Source organism: Anticarsia gemmatalis, chromosome 20 (genome assembly GCF_050436995.1).
Source record: "Anticarsia gemmatalis isolate Benzon Research Colony breed Stoneville strain chromosome 20, ilAntGemm2 primary, whole genome shotgun sequence".
Classification (NCBI taxonomy): domain Eukaryota; kingdom Metazoa; phylum Arthropoda; class Insecta; order Lepidoptera; family Erebidae; genus Anticarsia; species Anticarsia gemmatalis.
This window is the reverse complement of record NC_134764.1, coordinates 2019252-2041834: the sequence shown is the minus strand read 5'-3', so window position 1 is coordinate 2041834 and position 22583 is coordinate 2019252. Positions and strand designations below refer to the sequence as shown.

Here is a 22583-nt window from a genome sequence, read left to right as displayed (position 1 = left end):
ATTTACAACTGATAGTAAGCTCCTGTATGTCCCTGAGTCATGTTTCGTACCGAAATGGCTGGTAGGACTTTTGGCTTCAGCTAATAGAAAATATGCAGGCATACGATATGCCTTATAGTGATGATGAAACAGAAACAGATAAGAAATAAGAAATAAGACTAGTTTTAAATACAGTTATGTTATTTTTTTAAGAAATAAAGATAAGAACAAACTTAATTGTAATAAAATAAATATGGTCATTGGTGATGTTTTTAATAGGGATATGCGAACCTAGCTTATTATGAAGTTTGGCGTCATAATAGTCAACTAGACAAGGGTATTTGGCAGGTTGGTCGCTATCTGTACGCTTAGATCTTCAGGGAGAAAAATGTACATGATTTTGAATAGGGTTGTTATTCAAGCGCTTTACTTTGCGCAACTATCATCCGTAGAGGACGGTCTAGGCCGAATTCGTTTCTAATGATTTAACACTATAAAACTTACAGGATATTGATGTACAGAGATATAGTTTTGTATGCTTTGTGTGTATGTATGTGTGTGTGAGTGTATGTGTGTGACCACTCCTGATCTGGAACGCAATCAAGAAAGGGAAATCCTGTATTGGGTGGAGCCATGGAACCTGGAATAGGCCTAAAAGAGACACTGGAATAGACTCTGAGATAGAACCCATAAAAGGACTTAGAATGAAACTTAGATTGTATCCTAAAATGAAACCTGTCTACTTCGTACTACCTGATGCTTGCAGCTTCGATTGCATAGACGTTTTTTATAAAATCCCATTTTTTTCTACGTGCATTCCGATCCCACGGGACTTCCGGGATAAAAAGTAGCAAATGTTTAGCAAAATACCGTCAACTTTTTGTTTTGTGAAATTTCTTCCAATTAAAGTCCATTTAAAATTGGTTCCGCAAATCCAAAGTTTATTGAATGTCTATCTTATCTGTCCTGCGACAAACTTATATTTGCAGTTGAATGTTCCACCGTCACGTACATATATGCGTGGAACAATTGTTTTATAACTGCTAAATTAAATTTGTTTTACGTTTTTTTGCTCATAAGTCGGTTTCGTTGCTCAGATATAATAGTTATCTAACAAAGATTCGTTCGGATTTAGTAATTCTAGAGGTTAACGGGTACAAACAGACAAACAGTTTTTTTAATTGTTTCTTTACAGGACCTACTATTTTGTAAAAAATCTTTTTAATGATTTAGTTTACCTACAAATTTATTCAAACAAACAAGTTTTTTATGCAAATAACTGTACAGACAATTCGTTGGCTTTATCTAAAAACACTTTGGCTCCATACATCAAAACTCTGCATCAAAACGCACCACAACTCCTCGGGATTTTAGAAGATGGTTTGAAATCTTTATCTTTGAAAGGTTTAAGTAAAGAAATCAAAAATACACCGGAACGCCTTATCAAAATTAAATTACATTCTGCAATTAGTATCTTTCGGTTTCGTCTTATCATCCAACATTAATCGTCAGGCTTGCTACACACCTGTAGCGCGATTCTATACAGCCGGTACTGTCGAGTATCGAAAGTTTGACATAATTAGAATGTACTGCCAAAATAATTCCTACATCGCCCGTCAGAGGCGCTGATCAGATTTTCATACAAAATTTCTCGATGACAACCCGGTTGTCGCTAGTCGATAGTAGTAGAGAATTGAGCTACTGGTTCGGCATTTATCGGCGCAACAACCGAATATGTGTACATCGGGTAAAACCTAAGCCGACTGGTTTAAGTTGGCACCTCCCACGCAAGTGGTTGCAGGTTCGAATCCGAGGCAACACACCAATTACTTTTCGAAGTTTTGTGTGTAGTAGAAATAATTATAACTTGCTCTTACGGTGAAGGAAAACATATTTGCTTATTACATTTATTGAAGGTATGCAGTCTCCAACCCGCACTTGGCCAGCGTGGTGGACTCTAGACCTAACCCCTCCCCCTTATTTGGGAGGAGACCCTTGCCCTGCAGTGGGACTTTAACGGATAAAAAAAAATCTCGATAGGCTCCTCCCTATTACATGGGACTAACGTTGTTAATGTTAAACAATGTTAACATGGGACTAAAATTAAATGAATAAAACGTGAGTGAATTTCATACATCTCTGCTTTCAACTTCGAGCCTCCCCGCGGCGCGCCCTGGAAACAGATAGACCGGTAACGCAGGTTCTATGCTGGCCAATCTTCCCAAAAACAATGACTCACCAAACCCCCCCATCACAAACCATGGCACATTTGATCCAGTGCCCTCTGTGTCCCACAACCTGCACAACTGAGGACCTTAACTTGGCGACGGATAACGCAATTGAAGTCGCCAGTTCTAGTCAACAACTGTGTTAGTACATAAATAAATATATATGTATAGTATGTATACAAATTAATGTATTTATGTATTATGGTGAGTCGTTGACACGACAGAAGAAGATGACTTCGAGTAAAACAAGCGTGATTATATGTATGTTTTATAAAAATAATTTTAGCTACCACAGCCCAACAACTGTCTGTAACTCGAAAAAAATTAAAAAGAGCATTAATTTAAATACAAAATTTAATTGACTTAAAAATAAGACGATTACGAAAAAAAAAATATGCTCTAAACAACTTAATATCCTTAACTATATAACAGTATACACATACAAAACTAAGTACTAATATTCACACAATAAACATAACATCGAATAATTGGGGAACATCATTTATATACAAATTTTCATACTCTCACACTTTTAACAAATCTATATACAAACTTAATTAGCTTTAGCAAACAATCTTTGTTCCCAGCCGTCTCGTTCAACGAGCTTCAGGTTTATTCCTCCCTTAGCTTGTGTTATAAGACTCTTGGGCTCCATCGTCAGCTTCTTTTCCATGCCATCAGCCAGTTCCACTCGGTACTTCTTGAACAGAGTAATGAAGCCAGCCATCATCTGCATTTTTGCGAATCGCAGACCTGGGGAGAAAAGCGTGTTAAAATTACTTTTTTAGAAAATTGTATCGACTGTAGCGGCCATAGATTTTATTTATGAGGCCGTGGGTTTCTCGCCGTCTCTCAACTATTATGCTATCAGCATCAACCCAATACTAAGGAAAATTTGCGCCTTTGTCACTGGCATTCAGTTTAATATTTTATTATCCATAATGTTACACAATAACTTACCTATACACACTCTGGGTCCTTCACCGAACGGCATGTATGTATAAGGCTTGATGTCTCGCTTGTTATCTCCGTAGAACCTCTCCGGCTTATACTCTTCAGGTTCAGGGAAGAAGTCAGGATTGTAATGTAAGTGAATCACAGGAAGATGTACTCGAAGTCCTTTCTCCAATCGCAAACCGTCTGGTAAAGTATAGTCTTCAGCCATTTCACGAGTCAACATCGACAGTACAGGGTACTTTCGCAAAGTTTCATCGATACACGCGTCAAGGTACGGCATCTCCGTGATACACTCGTATTTCAACACATTGTCATTGCGATGCAAATACTCGTCCACCTCTTGCAGCACTCGTTCCTGTATCTCAGGGTGCTTAGCTAACTCGTACATTGTGAAACTCAGAGTAGTGGCTGACGTTTCGTATCCAGCAGCGAAGAATACAAAACATTGTGCCACTAAAATATCATCACTTATCTCCAAAGTAATCTTCTTATCCGTCGGCGATTTCTTGTTCGTCAGACTGTCTCCAGTAATAGTCTTGTTAGCCTTCATATTCAGTATTAAGTCAACGAAATCATTTCTCGACGTCGGCTTGTAGTTTCGCCCCTCAAAGATACCGGTCATTAGTTGCTTAAAGAATGACTCCACGTTCTTAGGGAACGACTCGAATCCCAGTGCGTAAAATATTGCGGGCCAAATAGAGCGCATAACCATCTTAAACGATCTGCTAAACTGAATATCAAATATAGAGTTACCGATGTTCGTGAATACGTTGTCTTTTACTTTTTCCATCGTGTTTGTGTCGACACCAAACGTACAGGAACCGATACAGTCCATTGTAAAACGTGCCATGAAAGTTCTTGCTTCTATTTGATTGGACATTTTAACCTCCTGGTCCAACATTTTTTCGAACACGTGAGAGCACTTCTGAATCAGATGGAACATGTTCTTCATCTTGGCAGAAGTGAACATAGGAGTGAGGTTCTGTCTCAACACCTTCCATTCATCGCCGTAAGTGTTGAACAAGTTAGTCAAAAGCATTTCTCTGTGAACATATTTGGATGTTTCGCGGCTGCTGAAGAAGTAAAAGTCTTTCGTCATGACTGTCTTGAGGAGCTCAGGATCTTGGACGACCAAAGCAGGTTCTGTGCCGTAATAATAACCAAAGTACGGTACATTTGGAAACTTTTGACAGAGTTCTTGAATCACGTCGGTTAAAGACTTCCTGAACAGAATGAAATCAGCAAAGTTTCCTAAAATAGGCACTGGTTTGATGTGTGGTACATTTTTCCTCTCCCAATACTGTGATCTTCTAGCGATGTAGGCTGCGAGGATGACCAGCGGGAGCGCGATAACGACTAGTAGTAACGTCAACATGATGGACACTGTAGTGGTGCTTGAATACCGGAACTCCACATATTTATACAGCTCCATATCAACACCACTCTAAATAAGTGCAATGATCGAAGAGCACTTGTTTTGTTAAATCGTAAATTATCTACCGATAGTAAGCTCCTCTAGAGCTTACTATCGGTAGATAATTCATTTTTTACCTACACAATTTCGTTAGGGCCTTTGGTGTCCAAAAACTTAGTAGAGGATGCCAGGTTTGCCGCTGATATGTCACATACGGCCGTGAGGATACACGTCGTGGTTTAGTGGGTATTACCGTGGCGGTATGTTGCGGTAGAGTCCCACTTATCCTTGCACTTAACCCAGAGTGCTGGTGGGCAGATTTATGCATTAGCCACGTTAAAGAAAAAGAAAAAGGTTCCCAGCTGACATTGGGTATATACAGAACTCTAATAATTTAATCTGATTAAAAAATCTCTTAATTTGTAGTCAAACTATAATGAAGAAAAAGGGGAGGGATATCACATGATTCGAAGTGATGTGATCATGAAAAAGATAAAATTTAAATACCAGTAATATTGAGTTACAAACTACGCAATAATTATGAATTATTAAATAATATTAATGAGCGATTTTGTTTGGATATTGTTTTTTCTTTCTATCGCAATTTACCTTTCTTTGATACCAACAAAAGGGAGAAATCTTACATATTTGTTGTGAGAAAATTATCGTTACGTTACTGAAAAACAAAAATAAAATGATTTATGTGTCGATTATAAAATACGCGGTAACTTTAATAATACAATTTTTGTAGTCTAGAGAACAGATACCCTGCTTCAAGAAAATTCAAAGCAGTGAAATGTCCTGTATCCTGTTCTTCGACTTTAAATGCCATTCTCTCGTGTCGAAAAGGTTGATAAAGGATCTAAAGAAATAATTTCAGTTGACAAAAGTGTTGTTCTGGCCGAAATAATATACATTCATGTATTACGATTAACTTATTACCATTTATCTTTAACGAAAACTAGTGACATTTGTACTGTGAGGTGGTCGTGGCTTAGATAACAACAGCCGCGAGGATCGATCTCTGAGGTTAAGCCACGCTTGCCGAGGTTGTTCTTGGATTGGTGACCATCTCATACATATCGAGTTCCTCCGTGTAGAGCACGTTAAATTGTGAGTCCCGGATGTCAATTATGAAGATCTTTAACAGTCGTTAACAGTAATCAGAAGCTTGAAAGTCTAACAACCAGTCTTACCGAAGGGTATTGTGTTATAACCCAAGTAACTAGGTTGTGGAGGTCAGATGGGCAGACCTGAAATTACTTCAAGAAGTCCTGACCCGTGGCAATAATCAAGTGTATTTTGTGAAGGAGACTAAGAGCTTGTATAAATTCATGCAGATCGCTTAAGGCCTTTGTAACTTGCCATGTGCAAGAGCATAACTCACGCTTTTTCGAAATCTGGATACGATCGACATAAATAATTTATTTAACTTTTTGAAACTTTTGGCCAAAAAGCTTTCGCCCCGAGCCAAGACGTAAAACGATTTATTAAAAACTAAAAACGGCAGAAAATCTTTTTTATAAATCCAAAATAAATCATCTTTTCTTAGTAAATACATCTGCACAACAAACATAAAGCAAAGTGCTCGTTTTTTGTACAAAGATTACTTTGTAATTCATTAAAATGTACATTAGTACATTTTAATGAATTAAAGATAAGAACAATCTTAATTATAATGACGTAATTGTGGCCTATTATCAAACGGCGAGGCGCCCGTAGCCAGTTGCGCTCACCGGTCGGTAAACGATCTGTGGGTTAAGCAAACCTTGCCGCGGTCATTCCACAGATGGGTGACCGCATAGTGGTATCTGAACAGGGCGTCTCCGTGCTTCGGAGGGCACGTAAAAAGTCGGTCCCGGTTGTTGTCAATTAAGATAACAGTCGTTAAGCCACGTCAAAGGCCTTCGGGCGGCTTGAACAACTTTGACACTAGGTTGACCACTAACCATACGATAAGAAGAAGATTATCAACCGGCCATCTAATAATTTTGTATGACAACCGGATCAGCGCTACTAACAAGTGTCGCCCGACAACCAATTGTTAGTTACATTTTAAATGTCAAATTCTCGATAATCATTAAAACCGAGTGTGGAGAATCCCGCTTGATCAAGTACGTATATTTTCTATTGCGATATGTGACCCAACTTACCATTAATTCCAGCAAGACTTGTACGTAAGCGACGGTTTGGCGCTAAAGTTTCGGCAGATGTGACACAATAAATTAGTACGCTACGATTTTCGGTGAGGGGAAAGTACCGGTTCCTAATTTAAACTAGATTTTTTCTAAAGAGTAGACCGCAGTTTGGTTACGTGCCCTTTAAATGGCAATAAACTCGCCCCTTATTACATGGGACTAACATTGTTAATGGCTAAACTCTAGTGTATTTCATACACTTCGATCGGCATTTTGAGGCGTAATAGGTCACTGACCTTAACACGATGTAAAAGAAAAACATATTTGTAATAAATCATTTATTATTTAATTAAATTAGTATTATCATCAGACCATCAAATTACAAATAGTAATAATACGTCATCAGTTGCAAAACAAGAGGAATACAACAATTCAAAATATGACAATAGTCCTAAGAGTATTTAGAGATGAACAGTTAAAATATCCATAATTATGCTATACAACAACATACACATACAAAAACAGGTAAACATTCGCACAACTAACATAATTTCAAAAGTATAAGGAAATATAATTACAATTTATATTATTCGCAACATTCAATATAAACTAAGTCTACTATGTACAAATAGATAAAAAAGAATAATAACAAAAGATAGCGCGCAACGCGTCATAGTACTCCTCCACGTCGCTGTCCATCGGGAACGTTCTCAGAATTCTGGCCGCATTGCCACGTTGTATGGCATTGCTTAACCAACATAATTTATATACAAAGAGAGAGCATACCTAACCGGCATACAATTTCATACTCATCTACTTTCAACAAATCACTATACAGACTTAATTAGCTTTAGCAAACAGTCTTTGTTCCCAGCCGTCTCGTTCAACGAGCTTCAGGTTTATTCCACCCTTAGCGAGTGTTATAAGACTCTTGGGTTCTATCGTCAGCTTCTTCTCCATGCCATCAGCCAGTTCCACTCGGTACTTCTTGAACAGAGTGATGAAGCCAGCCATCATCTGCATTTTTGCAAATCGCATACCTGAGGAAAAAAACGTGTTAAATATAAATGATAATATATGTGACGTATTCTCTTTTATCTTCATATGAAAGGTCGTGGGTTATCGTTTATCAAATATTATACTACAAATGTCAGCCCAATACTAACGAAAATCTTCGTCTTTGTCACTAGCATTCAGTTTCATACGCCTAATATTTTACAATAACTTACCTATACAAACTCTAGGTCCATCACCGAACGGCATGTATGTATAAGGCTTGATGTCTCGCTTGTTATCTCCGTAGAACCTCTCCGGCTTATACTCTTCAGGTTCAGGGAAGAAGTCAGGGTTGTTGTGTAAGTGAATCACAGGAAGATGTACTCGAAGACCTTTCTCCAGTCGTAAACCGTCTGGTAAAGTATAGTCTTCAGCCATTTCACGAGTCAACATCGACAGTACAGGGTACAGTCGCAGAGTTTCATCGATACACGCGTCAAGGTACGGCATCTCCGTGATACACTCGTATTTCAACACATTGTCATTGCGACGCAAATACTCGTCCACCTCTTGCAGCACTCGTTCCTGTATCTCGGGGTGCTTAGCTAACTCGTACATTGTGAAGCTCAGAGTAGTGGCTGACGTTTCGTATCCTGCAGCGAAGAATATAAAACATTGTGCCACTAAAATATCATCACTGATTTCCAAATTAATTTTCTTATCCGTCGGTGATTTCTTGTTCGTCAGACTGTCTCCAGTAATAGTCTTGTTGGTCTTCATATTCAGTATCAAGTCAACGAAATCATTCCTCGACGTCGGCTTGTACTGTCGCCCCTCAAAGATACCGGTCATTAGTTGCTTAAAGAATGACTCCACGTTCTTTGGGAACGACTCGAATCCCATTGCGTAAAATATTGCAGGCCAAATAGATCGCATAACCATCTTAAACGATCTGCTAAACTGAATATCAAATATAGAGTTACCGATGTTCGTGAAGATGTTATCTTTTACTTTTTCCATCGTATTTGTGTCGACACCGAACGCACAAGAACCGATACAGTCCATTGTAAAACGAGCCATGAAACTTCTCGCTTCTATTTTATTGGTTATTTTGACTTCCTGGTCCAGCAATTTTTCGAACACATGAGAGCACTTCTGAATCAGATGGAACATGTTCTTCATCTTGGCAGAAGTGAACATAGGAGTGAGGTTCTGTCTCAACACCTTCCATTCATCGCCGTAAGTACTAAACAAGTTAGTCGTAAGCATTTCTCTGTGAACATATTTGGATGCTTCGCGGCCGCTGAAGAAGTAAAAGTCTTTCGTCATGACTGTCTTAAGGAGCTCAGGATCTTGGACGACCAAGGCTGGTTCTGTGCCGTAATAATAACCAAAGTACGGTACATTTGGGAACTTTTGACAGAGCTCTTGAATCACATCGGTTAAAGACTTCCTGAACAGAATGAAATCAGCAAAGTTTCCTAAAATAGGCACTGGTTTGATGTGTGGTACATTTTTCCTCTCCCAATACTGTGATCTTCTAGCGATGTAGGCTGCGAGGATGACAAGCGGGAGTGCGATAACGACTAGTAGTAACGTCAACATGATGGACGCTGTAGTGATGCTCGAATGTCCGAACACTACTTATTTATACGGCACGTTATCAACGTCACTTTAAATATTATCTTTATTTTGTTTTGTTCGGTGATACTACGTTTCTTACACGTGCTAGGTTTATGCGGTCACTACGCCGTAACAACAACTCGCGAATGCCATGGATTCGACCATCACACGGAACAAAATTGAAATTCTATTTATCAACAAATAGTTTTTTCATGTCTAGTTTTTCCTTCGTGTTTGTTTTTGTATGTTTTTAACAGTTCCGCAATGTATGATTAATACTTAGAGCAGGTGTCGTGTCTTAAAAAAATGTTGTGTAAACATCAACAGATTTTTTTTGTGCGAACTTCACACTGAACAGTCGCCGGGAATTACATATATAAATAGAGCTTATCATTATAACGAATGCCGAAACTAATATCTAGATTATTTCTGAATCGTATACTTTCTTATCTTCCCGTAAATATAGCAAAATTTCTTTGACCGCAGCATGAGGTCTGTGATTCCTTTCCTAGGTCGAAAAAAGTACAGATAAATTTCTCTAATTTCATATTCTCAAGGATTTACGTTCATACATTTCAGCCTACACCTTCGGATAAAAAAGCCTTATAATCAGCAGCCGCATATTCTACCCAGACCACGTAGCAATTATTTATACATCAGTCAGACATTTTTGAAATATTGAAACCGTGTAAAAATGCCTCTACGTGTTGTTTGCGACCTCACGCACGCTTTCAAAATGTCCAGGAGTCGGTAGTCCCGAGTAATAATTGGTCACTCCAACACGCATGAACGGCGGGACCGATTTCATTAACTCTTTTTTTATAATTTTCTTTAAAGTACGGGGATGACTCCTTCTGAGAATAAAGTAAAGAATAAAAATAAGAAAATTTAAGGAGAATTATGAATTACTAGCTGACCCGCGCAACTTCGCTTGCGTCACATAAGAGAGAATGTACTCGTATCTAAATTTTCCCCGTTTTTGTAACATTTTTCGTTGCTACTCCGCTCCTATTGGTCGTAGCGTGATGAAATATTGCCTATAGCCTTCCTCAATAACTGGACTATCTAACACTGAAATAAATTTTCAAATCGGACCAGTAGTTCCTGAGATTAGCGCGTTCAAACAAACAAACTCTTCAGCTTTATAATATTAGCATAGATTTATTCAAAATCGTCTGTTAGGCGATACAAAGTTTGCGGGATCCGCTATAGTACATAATAAAATGATTCGCTATTTTAGTTTCTTTGTACGAATGTACTAATCTTCGTAATGAGCAGTCTGTTTTGAATTGTCATCGTGAGGTAATAACTGATTACGTTCACTAACAACATAAATAATATCATTTTATCTTCTGGAACTAAAAATAACAATTCGTCAACTACCGTATGTAAAAAATAGATAGATATTAGATACCTACTTGTGATTAGGTGTCATTTTATCAGTGATTTAGTCCGCCTGGCTGTGCCCGGATAAGCAAAACGAACTTTGCACAGTATAATAATGATGATCAAGCATTTGTCTAAGTTTTTTTTAAAGTTATAGTTACTTACACGTTTTCTCTTTGCAATAAACATCCTGAGATAAAAAAAATAACACTGGACAACTAAATCACGGTAATTTGATTCCAAACTAAGTGGAATTTATACTATGGTAACTAAGAACTAATTGCATACTGCACAGACAAATTACACACAACAAGTACAACGTAAATATAGTAAAATTAAGTAGTAGTATCACGCATAGATTTCGTTTGTTAAATCTTAAATCACAACTTTTGGTCGCGGGGATTTTTACAAACATGCAAACAATTATAATATGTGTATCGCACAAATAATTGTCCCGTGCGGGAATCGCACCCACGGCTATATTGGGAAATTTAAAAAGAAAATTTGGGCAGTGATGGGGGTTAATGGCATAGGCGTCTGGGATATAGGTTGAGAGACTGTGGAACGCTGCAACTGTGGAAAAGTAGTTGGTGAAGATTACAGTGGCTTGGATAGATAGGCCAGGATTGCATGCCCGAATATCTTTATTCTATAAAAGACGGATCCATACGTAGGTCGTAGAGGCATCTCTAACTATAAGTATAAATCACAACACTAGCAATTTTTTTACGAACATAATGTACCGCCAACGCGGTAGGCCCAGAAAGAGATGGCGAGATGAGTTGGACTCTCATACTAAAGATTGGCATCAAATAGCTTTAGACAGAGATAGATGGAAAGAGGGAAGGGAGGCCTTTGCCCTGCAGTGGGACAATATGGGCTGATAATAATAATAATAATGTACCGCTTATTATGTCGATGTAAACATGTACAAAAATATTATTAAGTAAACATTTTTTTTTATTTCAACGGATGAAGGATATCATCTTTGCAAACTGATTACTTACGAATTTTTTTTATAAGAAACTGATTAATGCTCAGTTTTTGAGTATATTAAGCGGTGGTTTATCTATTCAATAAAGTTTTTTTTCATATGAGTTTAAACGCTATTGAATATATAAACTACCGCTAAATGCACCTCAGAAACCGAGGGTAAGTAGACTATAAAAATACGTATTTAATTTACATTAAGCTTACTGCATGTTTTACTAGCGGCACGTTTTAGTTCAAAAGTACGTTGCTCCGGTTTTAATATCTATACTACTAATATTATAAAGCTGAAGAGTTTGTTTGTTTGTTTGTTTGAACGCGCTAATCTCATTAACTACTGGTCCGATTTGAAAAATTCTTTCAGTGTTGGATGGTCCATTTATCGAGGAAGGTTTTAGGCTATATATCATCACGCTACGACCAATAGGAGCAGAGTACCAGTGCAAAATGTTACAAAAACGGGGAAAAAAATTGTGACGCAAGCGAAGTTGCGCGGGTCAGCTAGTTCAGTATAATGATGATTTCGATTCATGCGTCACTACCAGTGGAGGTCTTTGCATCCGCTTAGGGCAAAAAAGCTATTCTTGAGGTAGAAAGTTTAGGTCATGGACCTCTGTGCCTCGGAGAGCTTTGTAATTTCTCGGTCGTATTAGTTACTGTTCTACAAAGTTACTAAAGTGTAGCAATAGAGGGTGTACTTTTGTATAACGCAGTATAAACAAAAATAGACACTATAAACAAACTCCTGCACAGTTGGCGAATTTTAATGGAACTATTGATTTAATCATTCTTGTTCATATTTGTACTTTGTCATATTATTTTTTATTCCAGCTCGAAATTTTAATGTACTAAATAAATATGAAAGAAATTGTCTAAAGGTGATTCCAGTACTTAGCATAAACTTGACAATGACCTAAAATTTAAAATTATTTCACCTTTTTGTTTACTTCTTATTATAAACAATTTTTGGGATAGTTTCATACTTGAAAAAAATCTAAATCATCTTTACCAACCTATTTTTTTTACAAATGTGCTTATTGATGTACCTAATAAAAAATACATTTAAACATGTTAAGATTATTTCATATATTTATTATATAACAGCAAAACAAAGGTGTTCTCCCCAAATTAGAGATATTGTTGGATCCGAAGTCCAGCATGCTAGCCAAGTGTGGGGGGAACAAACTGACTGAATATAGGAACTGAAGGTGACTTAAACCTTGGATGTTTGAGAGTATGAGTATATAGGAGAAAATTTGGGACGTAAACCTTTCAGTCAGCTTCCAAATATAAGATCTAGGGCCTAATTAGCTTTAGCAAACAGTCTTTGTTCCCAGCCGTCTCGTTCAACGAGCTTGACGTTTATTCCACCCTTAGCTTGTGTTATAAGACTCCTGGGTTCTATCGTCAGCTTCTTCTCCATGCCGTCAGCCAGTTCCACTCGGTACTTCTTGAACAGAGTGATGAAGCCAGCTATCATCTGCATTTTCGCAAATCTCATACCTGGAGAGAAAGAAGAATGGCATTATTTTCAATCTATGGCACAATTTCTTTATCTAATCTTTTTGGTGCATTAAAGGTTTTGTTACTGATATGGTGGTTATAAGATTTTGCTAGGTTAGCTAATTACGTAACAACTTGGCAGAATAAAATGACGATTAACTTGGTAGCTACTGTTTGAATCTCACAACTTTCAAAAGTAGAAGAACTGAAGTGTCAGATTTTTTTAAGAGTTTGACATCAGAGAGTTTTGATGGCGCAAATAACTTACCTATACACACTCTAGGTCCATCACCGAACGGCATGTACGTGTAAGGCTTGATGTCCCGCTTGTTATCTCCGTAGAACCTCTCCGGCCTATACTCTTCAGGTTCAGGGAAGAAGTCAGGGTTGTAATGTAAGTGACTTAAGGGAAGATGTACTCGAAGACCTTTCTCCAATCGCAAACCGTCTGGTAATGTGTAGTCTTCAGCCACTTCCCGAGTTATCATTGGCAGTACAGGGTACAGTCGCAGTGCTTCATCGATACATGCGTCAAGGTACGGCATCTCCGTGATACACTCGTATTTCAACACATTGTCATTGCGACGCAAATACTCGTCCACCTCTTGCAGCACTCGTTCCTGTATCTCAGGGTGCTTAGCTAACTCGTACATTGTGAAACTCAGAGTAGTGGCTGACGTTTCGTATCCAGCAGCGAAGAATATAAAACATTGTGCCACTAAAATATCATCACTGATCTCCAAATTAATCTTCTTATCCGTCAGCGATTTCGTGTTTGTCAGACTGTCTCCAGTAATAGACTGGTTGGTCTTCATGTTCAGTATCAAGTCAACGAAATCATTTCTCGATGTCGGCTTGTACTGTCGCCCCTCAAAGATACCAGTCATTAGTTGCTTAAAAAATGACTCCAATTTCTTCGGGAACGCCTCCATTCTGAGAGCGTAAAAGACTGCTGGCCAAATAATGCGTATATTTGTTCTAAACGCTCTGCCGAACTGAATATCAAATATAGAGTTACCGATGCTCATGAATACGTTGTCTTCTACTTTCTCCATCGTGTTTGTGTCGACACCGAACGCACAGGAACCGATGCAGTCCATTGTAAAACGAGCCATGAAATTTCTCACTTCTATAGTATGATTGGACATTTTGACCTCCTGGTCCAGGGTTCTTTCAAACACGTGAGAGCACTTCTGAATCAGATGGAACATGTTCTTCATCTTGGCAGAAGTGAACATAGGAGTGAGGTTCTGTCTCAACACCTTCCATTCATCGCCGTAAGTGTGGAACAAGTTGGTCATAAGCATTTCTTTATGAACATATTTAGATGTTTCGCGGCTGCTGAAGAAGTAAAAGTCTTTCGTCATGACTGTCTTAAGGAGCTCAGGATCTTGGACGACCAAGGTTGGTTCTGTGCCGTAATAATAACCATAGTACGGTACATTTGGGAACTTTTGACAGAGTTCTTGAATCACATCGGTTAAAGACTTCCTGAACAGAAGGAAATCAGCAAAGTTTCCTAAAATTGGCACTGGTTTGATGTGAGGCACATTCTTCCTCTCCCAATACTGTGATCTTCTAGCGATGTAGGCTGCGAGGATCACGAGTGGCAGCGCGATAACGACTAGTAGTAACGTCAACATGATGGACGCTGTAGTGATGGTTGATTGCCCGAACACTACTTATTTATACGGCTCGTTCTGCGCGTCACTTTAAATTATCTTCATTTCGTGTTCGGTGATGTTATATTTCTTTCACGTGATTGGATAAAGCGGTCTCTACACAGTATAATAGTTCCTGGATGCAATATAGATTCGCCCCTTGCATAATAGGTCGGGGAAAAGTTTTTTTGCATTATAATGTCCTCCTAGCCGATATACGGCTACGGCGGTCAGTTTCATTGAAACTGGCCATCTATGCAGGACTTTGTTTATAGTGTCCAAGTGTGTGCACAATACACAGGTACACTCTCTATTCCATCACTCTCATAGTTTGGTGGGACGGATAACCGACACGACCAGTGAGAGGTCAGGCGCAGGACCGACGGCTTTACGTGCTCTCCGAGGCACGGAGGTCTTCTTTTGCATTATATATAGTATGTATGAACTTGTAATAAAATCTCTTTGGCTTCAAGAATCGCAAATGAGTACACGGTTCATTTGTTTTTTTTCAGTGAGCTCGTAAGGTACCCAAATATCGAGGATTTTGTGTAGAGAAAAGATTTTATTACAAGTTCATACATATTATAATATGAAAATACTTTTTCCCCGTCCTAATAGATCAATGCTAATTAAAAAGTAAATTATTGTTCGTTTTTTGTATGCATATAAAATCTTCGCGATATAATGGTAACAAAATTCAGAAACGGAGAATTGTATCTTAAAAAAAATTTAGGACTTGATTTCAAAGCATTAAATTGGCCAGTAACAAAGAATCACTTATGACAGTAAATGATAAAACTATTACTCAGATTATTTTTTAATCTTATACTTTATAATGATTTGTTAAGGGTTGATTTGTGTTGGGTTTTTACTCAGTAATAGTGAAGAGCTTGTTTTAGTATAAATGACAAGATAGATTGATGATTTAGCTCTTGGATTTGTGGTAAACAATATAATTGGCGAAACTTTCAAATAGTTTATACACTCAGCTTACACCTTCGGATAAAAAACCTTGTTTAAAAAATCTAAGATAATATTATGCAATGAACTAAATTACCTACGCTAATAATACGAAAATTTAAGTAGTTACTCAGCCCCACCTTTTTACCAACTATGTTGGAGTCGGCTTCCATTCTCATCAGATGAAGCTGAATACCAGTATTTTATATGGTGAGACTGGTTATCGGACCTCCACAAAATGACAACAGGGACCCACAATTTAACGTGCCTTCCAAAACATAAAGGAACTCGATATAAGATGATCAGTGGTGACCCAACTACAGATCAACCTCGGCAAGCGTAGCTTAATCTCAGATTCTTGCGGTTGTCGCTATTTAACCACGAGCTGCAAGGTTAAATTTATACTTCAATCGTTCAATCTCCTTCTTTCTAATAAATTTAAACGAACAAAAACCAGGATAGCTTATTTTTTGGGCGGTATGGAAGTCACAAGCGTGCGAAGGAGGTGAAATTCCTCGTGGTCGAAGCCACGTGACGAAAGCTAGCAAGACAATAAAGTACCTTAAGTACATTTTCATGCATGCAAATTTCTGCAACTAAGGGTCAGTTATGAAAAATCATCATGAGAAAGAAAAAATAAACGATACATTTTTTATCTCTTAGAACTCATAAACACAAATATATTTACTATTATTTTAAAATATTTAGTATTTGTAAAACCACGTTGCACTTTTAACATCGATAAGACGCCGTAACATTACCAACTCGAAAATATTTTTGAGCACTCAAACCCCACGGACAGATGGCCGGAATATCATATTGAGAAAAATATATTAACGATATATTTTTGATAGCTTACAACTACTAATAGAATTCGCTCCCACTATCCAGTTCAACGTAAAATAATCAGATAGGGTTAAAATCAGACTGTCGGTCATAAAACGTCTGCCAAATCCCCTTCGCAACATGTTTTTCAGAGTCGACCCCACGTAACAATGAATAAGGACAATAAAAAGATAATCATTGTTTCTATATACGTATAAATGGACTTTATAGTAAACTAGCTGACCCGCGCAACTTCGTTTGCGTCACATTAGAGAGAATGGGTCAAATTTTTCTCCGTTTTTGTAATTTTTTTTATTGCTGCTCTGCCCCTATTGGCCGTAACGTGATGATATATAACCTATAGCCTTTCTCGATAAATGGACTATCTAATATTGAAAGAATTTTTCAAATCGGACGAGTAGTTCCTGAGATTAACGCGTTCAAACAAACAAACAAACAAACTCTTCAGCTTTATAATATTAGTAAGTATAGATCAGCTTTATAATATTAGTATAGATTAGTATAGATAAAGTGTTATGTGCAAACATGCTTATTTATACGACTAACGGTCAGTTTTGAAATATCATCATGAAAAAGAAAAGTGATATCTTTATAATCTTTAAAACTAAAAATAAAATTAATCAATTTAAGTACAAAACAAATATATACTTGTGGCTATTTATGAACTTGTAGCTTACCAAGGCTACTTAATAGCTTACTAGCCCCCGGTTTCTGAGCACATTTAGCGGTAGTTTATCTATTCAATAGCGTTTTTTTAATGAGTTTAAACGCTATTGAGTAGATAAACTACCGCTAAATGTACTTCAGAAATTTTGAAGGTATGCGAAGTCCCCAACCCGCACTTGGCCGGCGTGATGGACTCAAGGCCTGTCTTTCATGCTGGGAATAGACCCTTGCCCGGCAGTGGGATAGTAAGGGTCTTTTTTAAATAACAATATACCAAGTCTGAAGTCAAAGATGAACTTCCGTAAACTTCCCTTCTACATTTTTGCTCATTCGATTTGTATGTTAGTCGAATTATATCTGTCACTTGCAAATTGTTATCTAAACATACGATACACGTAATTCATACGTTTTAAAGTCCCCGCGACATATTAGCAATTCTTAGTCCGGGAGCTATTTATTTTTATTTATTATTTTTGGAAAACTTGCGGCTACTACAATAAGTAGAAAAAGTAATTCATAACATTTTTAAGGCACAAGTTTTCGCTTACAATATGTCTCAATACTAGAATTAATTCTAATTTCTACTGGTGTTATATGCATTATACAATTATATTAAATTATATATGTTGTCACGAATTTAATGTTCAATATAACGGGCAATTCCGATGATATTATTATCATGTGTCACCAGCCAACTAAGCAACAATTTATTTACATTCCATAGTTTTCATATTTGTACTTTGCCGAATTATTTTTATTTCAATTCAAAGTTTAAAACTACAACTACTTAAATATAAAAAAACTTTGTCCAATGACACACTCGTTAGAATACTTATTATACCCAATCATATGCTATAGTTTTTAAATAAAAAAGAAATAAATGAATAATGATTTAATAAATGAATACGCAACAATTATATTATGATTCTTGTTTATTTTTTTAACATTATTTAGTAACCCAATTGTGACCCACCTTTTGGGTGGGTCCTCTCCCGAAATTAAGTGTTATTTCAATATATTATTACCACGCAAGTATGCAAAGATTTTGTTTCCTTCAGTTCTTATTTTCAGTCAGTTCAGCAAATAAGTAACAGGACCTAATTAGCTTTAGCAAATAGTCTTTGTTCCCAGCCGTCACGTTCAACGAGTTTGAGGTTTATTCCACCCTTAGCTTGTGTTATAAGACTCTTGGGCTCCATCGTCAGCTTCCTCTTCATGCCATCAGCCAGTTCCACTCGGTACTTCTTGAACAAAGTGATGAAGCCAGCCATCATCTGCATTTTTGCGAATCTCATACCTGAGAAAAGAAATAATTGGCATTATTTTCAGTTTTACAGAACAATTTCCCCAGGATTAATTTATTTATCTAATATATTTATTGATAGCATTAAAGGTTTTAGTATTAATATGGCGGTTATAAAATTCTGGTAGGAATTACATGTATAATAAATTGAAAACGAAGGTACATACATACTGACTGAATAAAATGATAACCAATTTGGTGCGTACAACTTGGATCTTACCACTTTCAAGGGTAGAAGATATGAATGTTTCATATGAGACTTTTTTGAAAGAGATTGACACAAAAGAATTTTAATGGCACAAATAGCTTACCTATACACACTCTGGGTCCATCACCGAACGGCATGTATGTATAAGGCTTGATGTCCCGCTTGTTATCTCCGTAGAACCTCTCCGGCTTATACTCTTCTGGTTCAGGGAAGAAGTCAGGGTTGTTGTGTAAGTGAATCACAGGAAGATGTACTCGAAGACCTTTCTCCAATCGCAAACCGTCTGGTAAAGTATAGTCTTCAGCCATTTCACGAGTCAACATCGACAGTACAGGGTACAGTCGCAGAGTTTCATCGATACACGCGTCAAGGTACGGCATCTCCGTGATACACTCGTATTTCAACACATTGTCATTGCGACGCAAATACTCGTCCACCTCTTGCAGCACTCGTTCCTGTATCTCAGGGTGCTTAGCTAACTCGTACATTGTGAAACTCAGAGTAGTGGCTGACGTTTCGTATCCAGCACCGAAGAATATAAAACATTGCGCAACTAAAATATCATCACTGATCTCCAAAGTAATCTTCTTATCCGTCGGTGATTTCGTGTTCGTCAGACTGTCTCCAGTAATAGACTGGTTGGTCTTCATATTCAGTATCAAGTCAACGAAATCATTTCTCGACGTCGGCTTGTACTGTCGCCCCTCAAAAATACCGGTCATTAGTTGCTTAAAAAATGACTCCAATTTCTTCGGAAATACCTCCAATCTGAGGGCGTAAAAGACTGCAGGCCAAATAACGCGTACAATAGTTTTAAACGCTCTGCTGAACTGAATATCAAATATAGAGTTACCGATGCTCGTGAATACGTTGCCTTCTACTTTTTCCATCGTATTTGTGTCGACGCCGAACGCACAGGAACCGATGCAGTCCATTGTAAAACGAGCCATGAAACTTCTCGCTTCTATGGTATGATTGGACATTTTGACCTCCTGGTCCAGGGTTCTTTCGAACACATGAGAGCACTTCTGAATCAGGTGGAACATGTTCTTCATCTTGGCAGAAGTGAACATAGGAGTGAGGTTCTGTCTCAACACTTTCCATTCATCGCCGTAAGTACTAAACAAGTTAGTCATAAGCATTTCTCTGTGCACATATTTGGATGTTTCGCGGCTGCTGAAGAAGTAAAAGTCTTTCGTCATGACTGTCTTAAGGAGCTCAGGATCTTGGACGACCAAGGCTGGTTCTGTGCCGTAATAATAACCAAAGTATGGTACATTTGGGAAGTTTTGACAGAGCTCTTGAATCACATCGGTTAAAGACTTCCTGAACAGAATATAATCAGCAAAGTTTCCTAAAATAGGCACTGGTTTGATGTGTGGTACATTTTTTCTTGCCCAATACTGTGATCTTCTAGCGATGTAGGCTGCGAGGATGACAAGCGGGAGCGCGATAACGACTAGTAGTAACGTCAACATGATGGACGCTGTTATAGTGATGCTTGAATGTCCGAACACTACTTATTTATACGGCTCGTTCTGCGCGTCATTTTAAATTATCTTTATTTCGTGTTCGGTGATGTTACATTTCTTCCACGTGATTGGATAAAGCGGTCTCTACACAGTATAATAGTTCCTGGATGCAGTATAGCTTCGACCCTTACATGGATCAATATTAATTAGAAAGTAAATTCTTATTCGTTTTATGTATGCATATAAAATCTTCGCGATATAACGATAACAACATTCAGAAACTGGGAATTTTATCTTTAAAAATCTAGGACTCGATTTCAAAGCATTAAATTGGCCAGTAACAAAGAATCACTTATGACAGTAAATGATAAAACCTAGATTATTTTTTTAATCTTATACTTTATAATCATTTGTAAGAACAGATTTATTTCTCTGATTTGTGTAGGGAGTATTCTCAGTAATTGTGAAGAGCTTGTTTTAGTATAAATGACAAGTAAATTGATGATTTAGCTCTTGGATTTGTGGTAAACAATATAATTGGTGAAACTTTCAAATATACAATGAACTTAATTAACTACGAAAATAATACGAACATTTAAGTAGTTATTCAGCCCCGCCTTTTACCAACTATGTTGGAGTCGGCTTCCATTCTCATCAGATGAAGCTGAATACCAGTATTTTATATGGTGAGACTGGTTATCGGACCTCCACAAAATGACAACAGGGACCCACAATTTAACGTGCCATCCGAAACGTGGGGGAACTCGATATGTATAAGATGATCACTGTTGAGTCAACTATAGAACAACCTCACCAAACGTAGCTTAACGTCAGAGATCGATCCATGCGGTAGTTGCTACGAGCCACGAGCTTTCCAACTGCAACAAATTTAAATTATAATTATTGTGTAGTTAAAATAATAGCATACTCTCGAATTTTGTTTGTACTTTTCTAAAACTAACTGCAAGACTAACTTTATACTTCACTCATTCAATCTCCTTCTTTCGAATAAATTCAAACGAACAAAAACCTGGAAAGCATCTTTTTCTGGTCATAAGCATTGTGTCATAAATAATCAAAAAATCTTTCTTTATGGTGTGACTGACAACGCACAGCCGCAACTTCTGTCCGTATAAAGTCGAAATCTGGTTTGAAGTTGTGTTATTAGTGCTCCTCTACACATACTAAGCCATCTTCAGATAGATTTTTGGAAATTTCTCCCCGAAGTGAAATTCCGTACGGTGGTAGACACGGGCGAAAAGCTAGTAAGTCTAGAAAGTATCTTAAGCATATTGTACATGCGCGCTAATTTCTGCAACTATGGGTCAGTTTTGAAATATCATCATGAGAAAGAAAAATATATTTAACACAAACAAATATATTTAAATGGGTAGATAATTATCGTTTTTAAATATCACTTTATTTTTTGTGATAATAAAAGGCCAGCCATCTGGTCATGTGTCGCATCGATAAGTCGTCGTAAGATATCACAAAAGATTTTCTGAGCCCTCAAACCCCACAATCATAATATTTAATTAAGAAAAACATAAAAGCAATATATCTCTTTAATTGTTTAGAAATAAAAAATAATCCCTTCCACTTTCCAGTAGGTCTCGTCATAAAACATCAACCAAATCCCCTTAGCAACATGGTTTTAGAGTCGACCCCACGTAACGAAGGATAAGGACAAGAAAAAGAGAGTTATTGTTAATATATAAGTATAATACAACTAAAGAGTAATTAAATACTATGTGCAAATGCGCTTATTTCTACGACTAACGGTCAGTTTTGAAATGTCATCATGAGAAAGAAAAGTGATATCTTTATAATCTTTAAGTCAACCCGCACTTGGCCAGCGTGGTGGACTCAAGGCCTAACCCCTCCCTCATTACGGAAAGAGACCCTTGCCCAGCAGTGGGACATTAATGGGTTAAATTTATTATTATTATTTACTTCAAAACTAATAATAAAGATTAATGATTGTGAGACAAACAAATACATACTTGTGGCTATAAATAAACTCAATGTATGTACGAACATACTATTACATTGAGACGTGATAGCCCAGTGGTTTATGTTGTACCTCCCACGCAAGTGGTCGAGGGTTCGAACCCGAGGCACAAACCAATGACTTTTCGAAGTTATGTGTGTATTAGAAATGAATATTACTTAATCCAACGGTGAAGACAAACATCGTGATGCAACCTTGCATGCCTATGAGTTTTTTAGAACAGTTCTTGAAATTGTATGCAA

General features: G+C 37.4%; 4 protein-coding genes across 4 annotated transcripts; all 4 read right to left on the bottom strand.

The window, feature by feature from the left end:
* Positions 1 to 2583: 2583 nt before the first annotated feature.
* On the bottom strand, positions 2584 to 4544 carry LOC142981736 (cytochrome P450 6B5-like). Its single transcript, XM_076127832.1, has 2 exons — positions 3168 to 4544; positions 2584 to 2960 (listed from the first exon to the last, which is right to left on the bottom strand). Exons 1-2 carry the CDS (start codon positions 4537 to 4539, stop codon positions 2761 to 2763), a joined length of 1572 nt encoding a protein of 523 aa, XP_075983947.1. The 5' UTR covers positions 4540 to 4544; the 3' UTR covers positions 2584 to 2760.
* Positions 4545 to 7352: 2808 nt separating this feature from the next.
* LOC142981505 (cytochrome P450 6B5-like) lies at positions 7353 to 9388 on the bottom strand. The gene is made up of 2 exons (XM_076127472.1): positions 7946 to 9388; positions 7353 to 7756 (listed from the first exon to the last, which is right to left on the bottom strand). Exons 1-2 carry the CDS (start codon positions 9315 to 9317, stop codon positions 7557 to 7559), a joined length of 1572 nt encoding a protein of 523 aa, XP_075983587.1. The 5' UTR covers positions 9318 to 9388; the 3' UTR covers positions 7353 to 7556.
* Positions 9389 to 12779: 3391 nt separating this feature from the next.
* On the bottom strand, positions 12780 to 14865 carry LOC142981397 (cytochrome P450 6B2-like). The gene is made up of 2 exons (XM_076127292.1): positions 13483 to 14865; positions 12780 to 13214 (listed from the first exon to the last, which is right to left on the bottom strand). The coding sequence occupies exons 1-2, from the start codon at positions 14855 to 14857 to the stop codon at positions 13015 to 13017; spliced, it is 1575 nt and encodes a 524-aa protein (XP_075983407.1). The 5' UTR covers positions 14858 to 14865; the 3' UTR covers positions 12780 to 13014.
* A 3396-nt stretch (positions 14866 to 18261) lies between these two features.
* Positions 18262 to 20341, bottom strand: LOC142981396 (cytochrome P450 6B5-like). The gene is made up of 2 exons (XM_076127291.1): positions 18962 to 20341; positions 18262 to 18644 (listed from the first exon to the last, which is right to left on the bottom strand). The coding sequence occupies exons 1-2, from the start codon at positions 20334 to 20336 to the stop codon at positions 18445 to 18447; spliced, it is 1575 nt and encodes a 524-aa protein (XP_075983406.1). The 5' UTR covers positions 20337 to 20341; the 3' UTR covers positions 18262 to 18444.
* Between the last annotated feature and the right edge of the window lie 2242 nt (positions 20342 to 22583).

Bases quoted from the DNA above. Each gene is read 5' to 3' on its own strand.
- LOC142981396 (XM_076127291.1), bottom strand. From the start codon at position 20,336: ATGTTGACGTTACTACTAGTCGTTATCGCGCTCCCGCTTGTCATCCTC. The intron at 18,645-18,961 runs GTAAGCTATTTG...TTCTTTTCTCAG, and splicing joins TGGACCCAGAGTGTGTATAG to GTATGAGATTCGCAAAAATG.
- LOC142981505 (XM_076127472.1), bottom strand. From the start codon at position 9,317: ATGTTGACGTTACTACTAGTCGTTATCGCACTCCCGCTTGTCATCCTC. The intron at 7,757-7,945 runs GTAAGTTATTGT...TTTTTTCCTCAG, and splicing joins TGGACCTAGAGTTTGTATAG to GTATGCGATTTGCAAAAATG.
- LOC142981397 (XM_076127292.1), bottom strand. From the start codon at position 14,857: ATGTTGACGTTACTACTAGTCGTTATCGCGCTGCCACTCGTGATCCTC. The intron at 13,215-13,482 runs GTAAGTTATTTG...CTTTCTCTCCAG, and splicing joins TGGACCTAGAGTGTGTATAG to GTATGAGATTTGCGAAAATG.
- LOC142981736 (XM_076127832.1), bottom strand. From the start codon at position 4,539: ATGTTGACGTTACTACTAGTCGTTATCGCGCTCCCGCTGGTCATCCTC. The intron at 2,961-3,167 runs GTAAGTTATTGT...TTTTCTCCCCAG, and splicing joins AGGACCCAGAGTGTGTATAG to GTCTGCGATTCGCAAAAATG.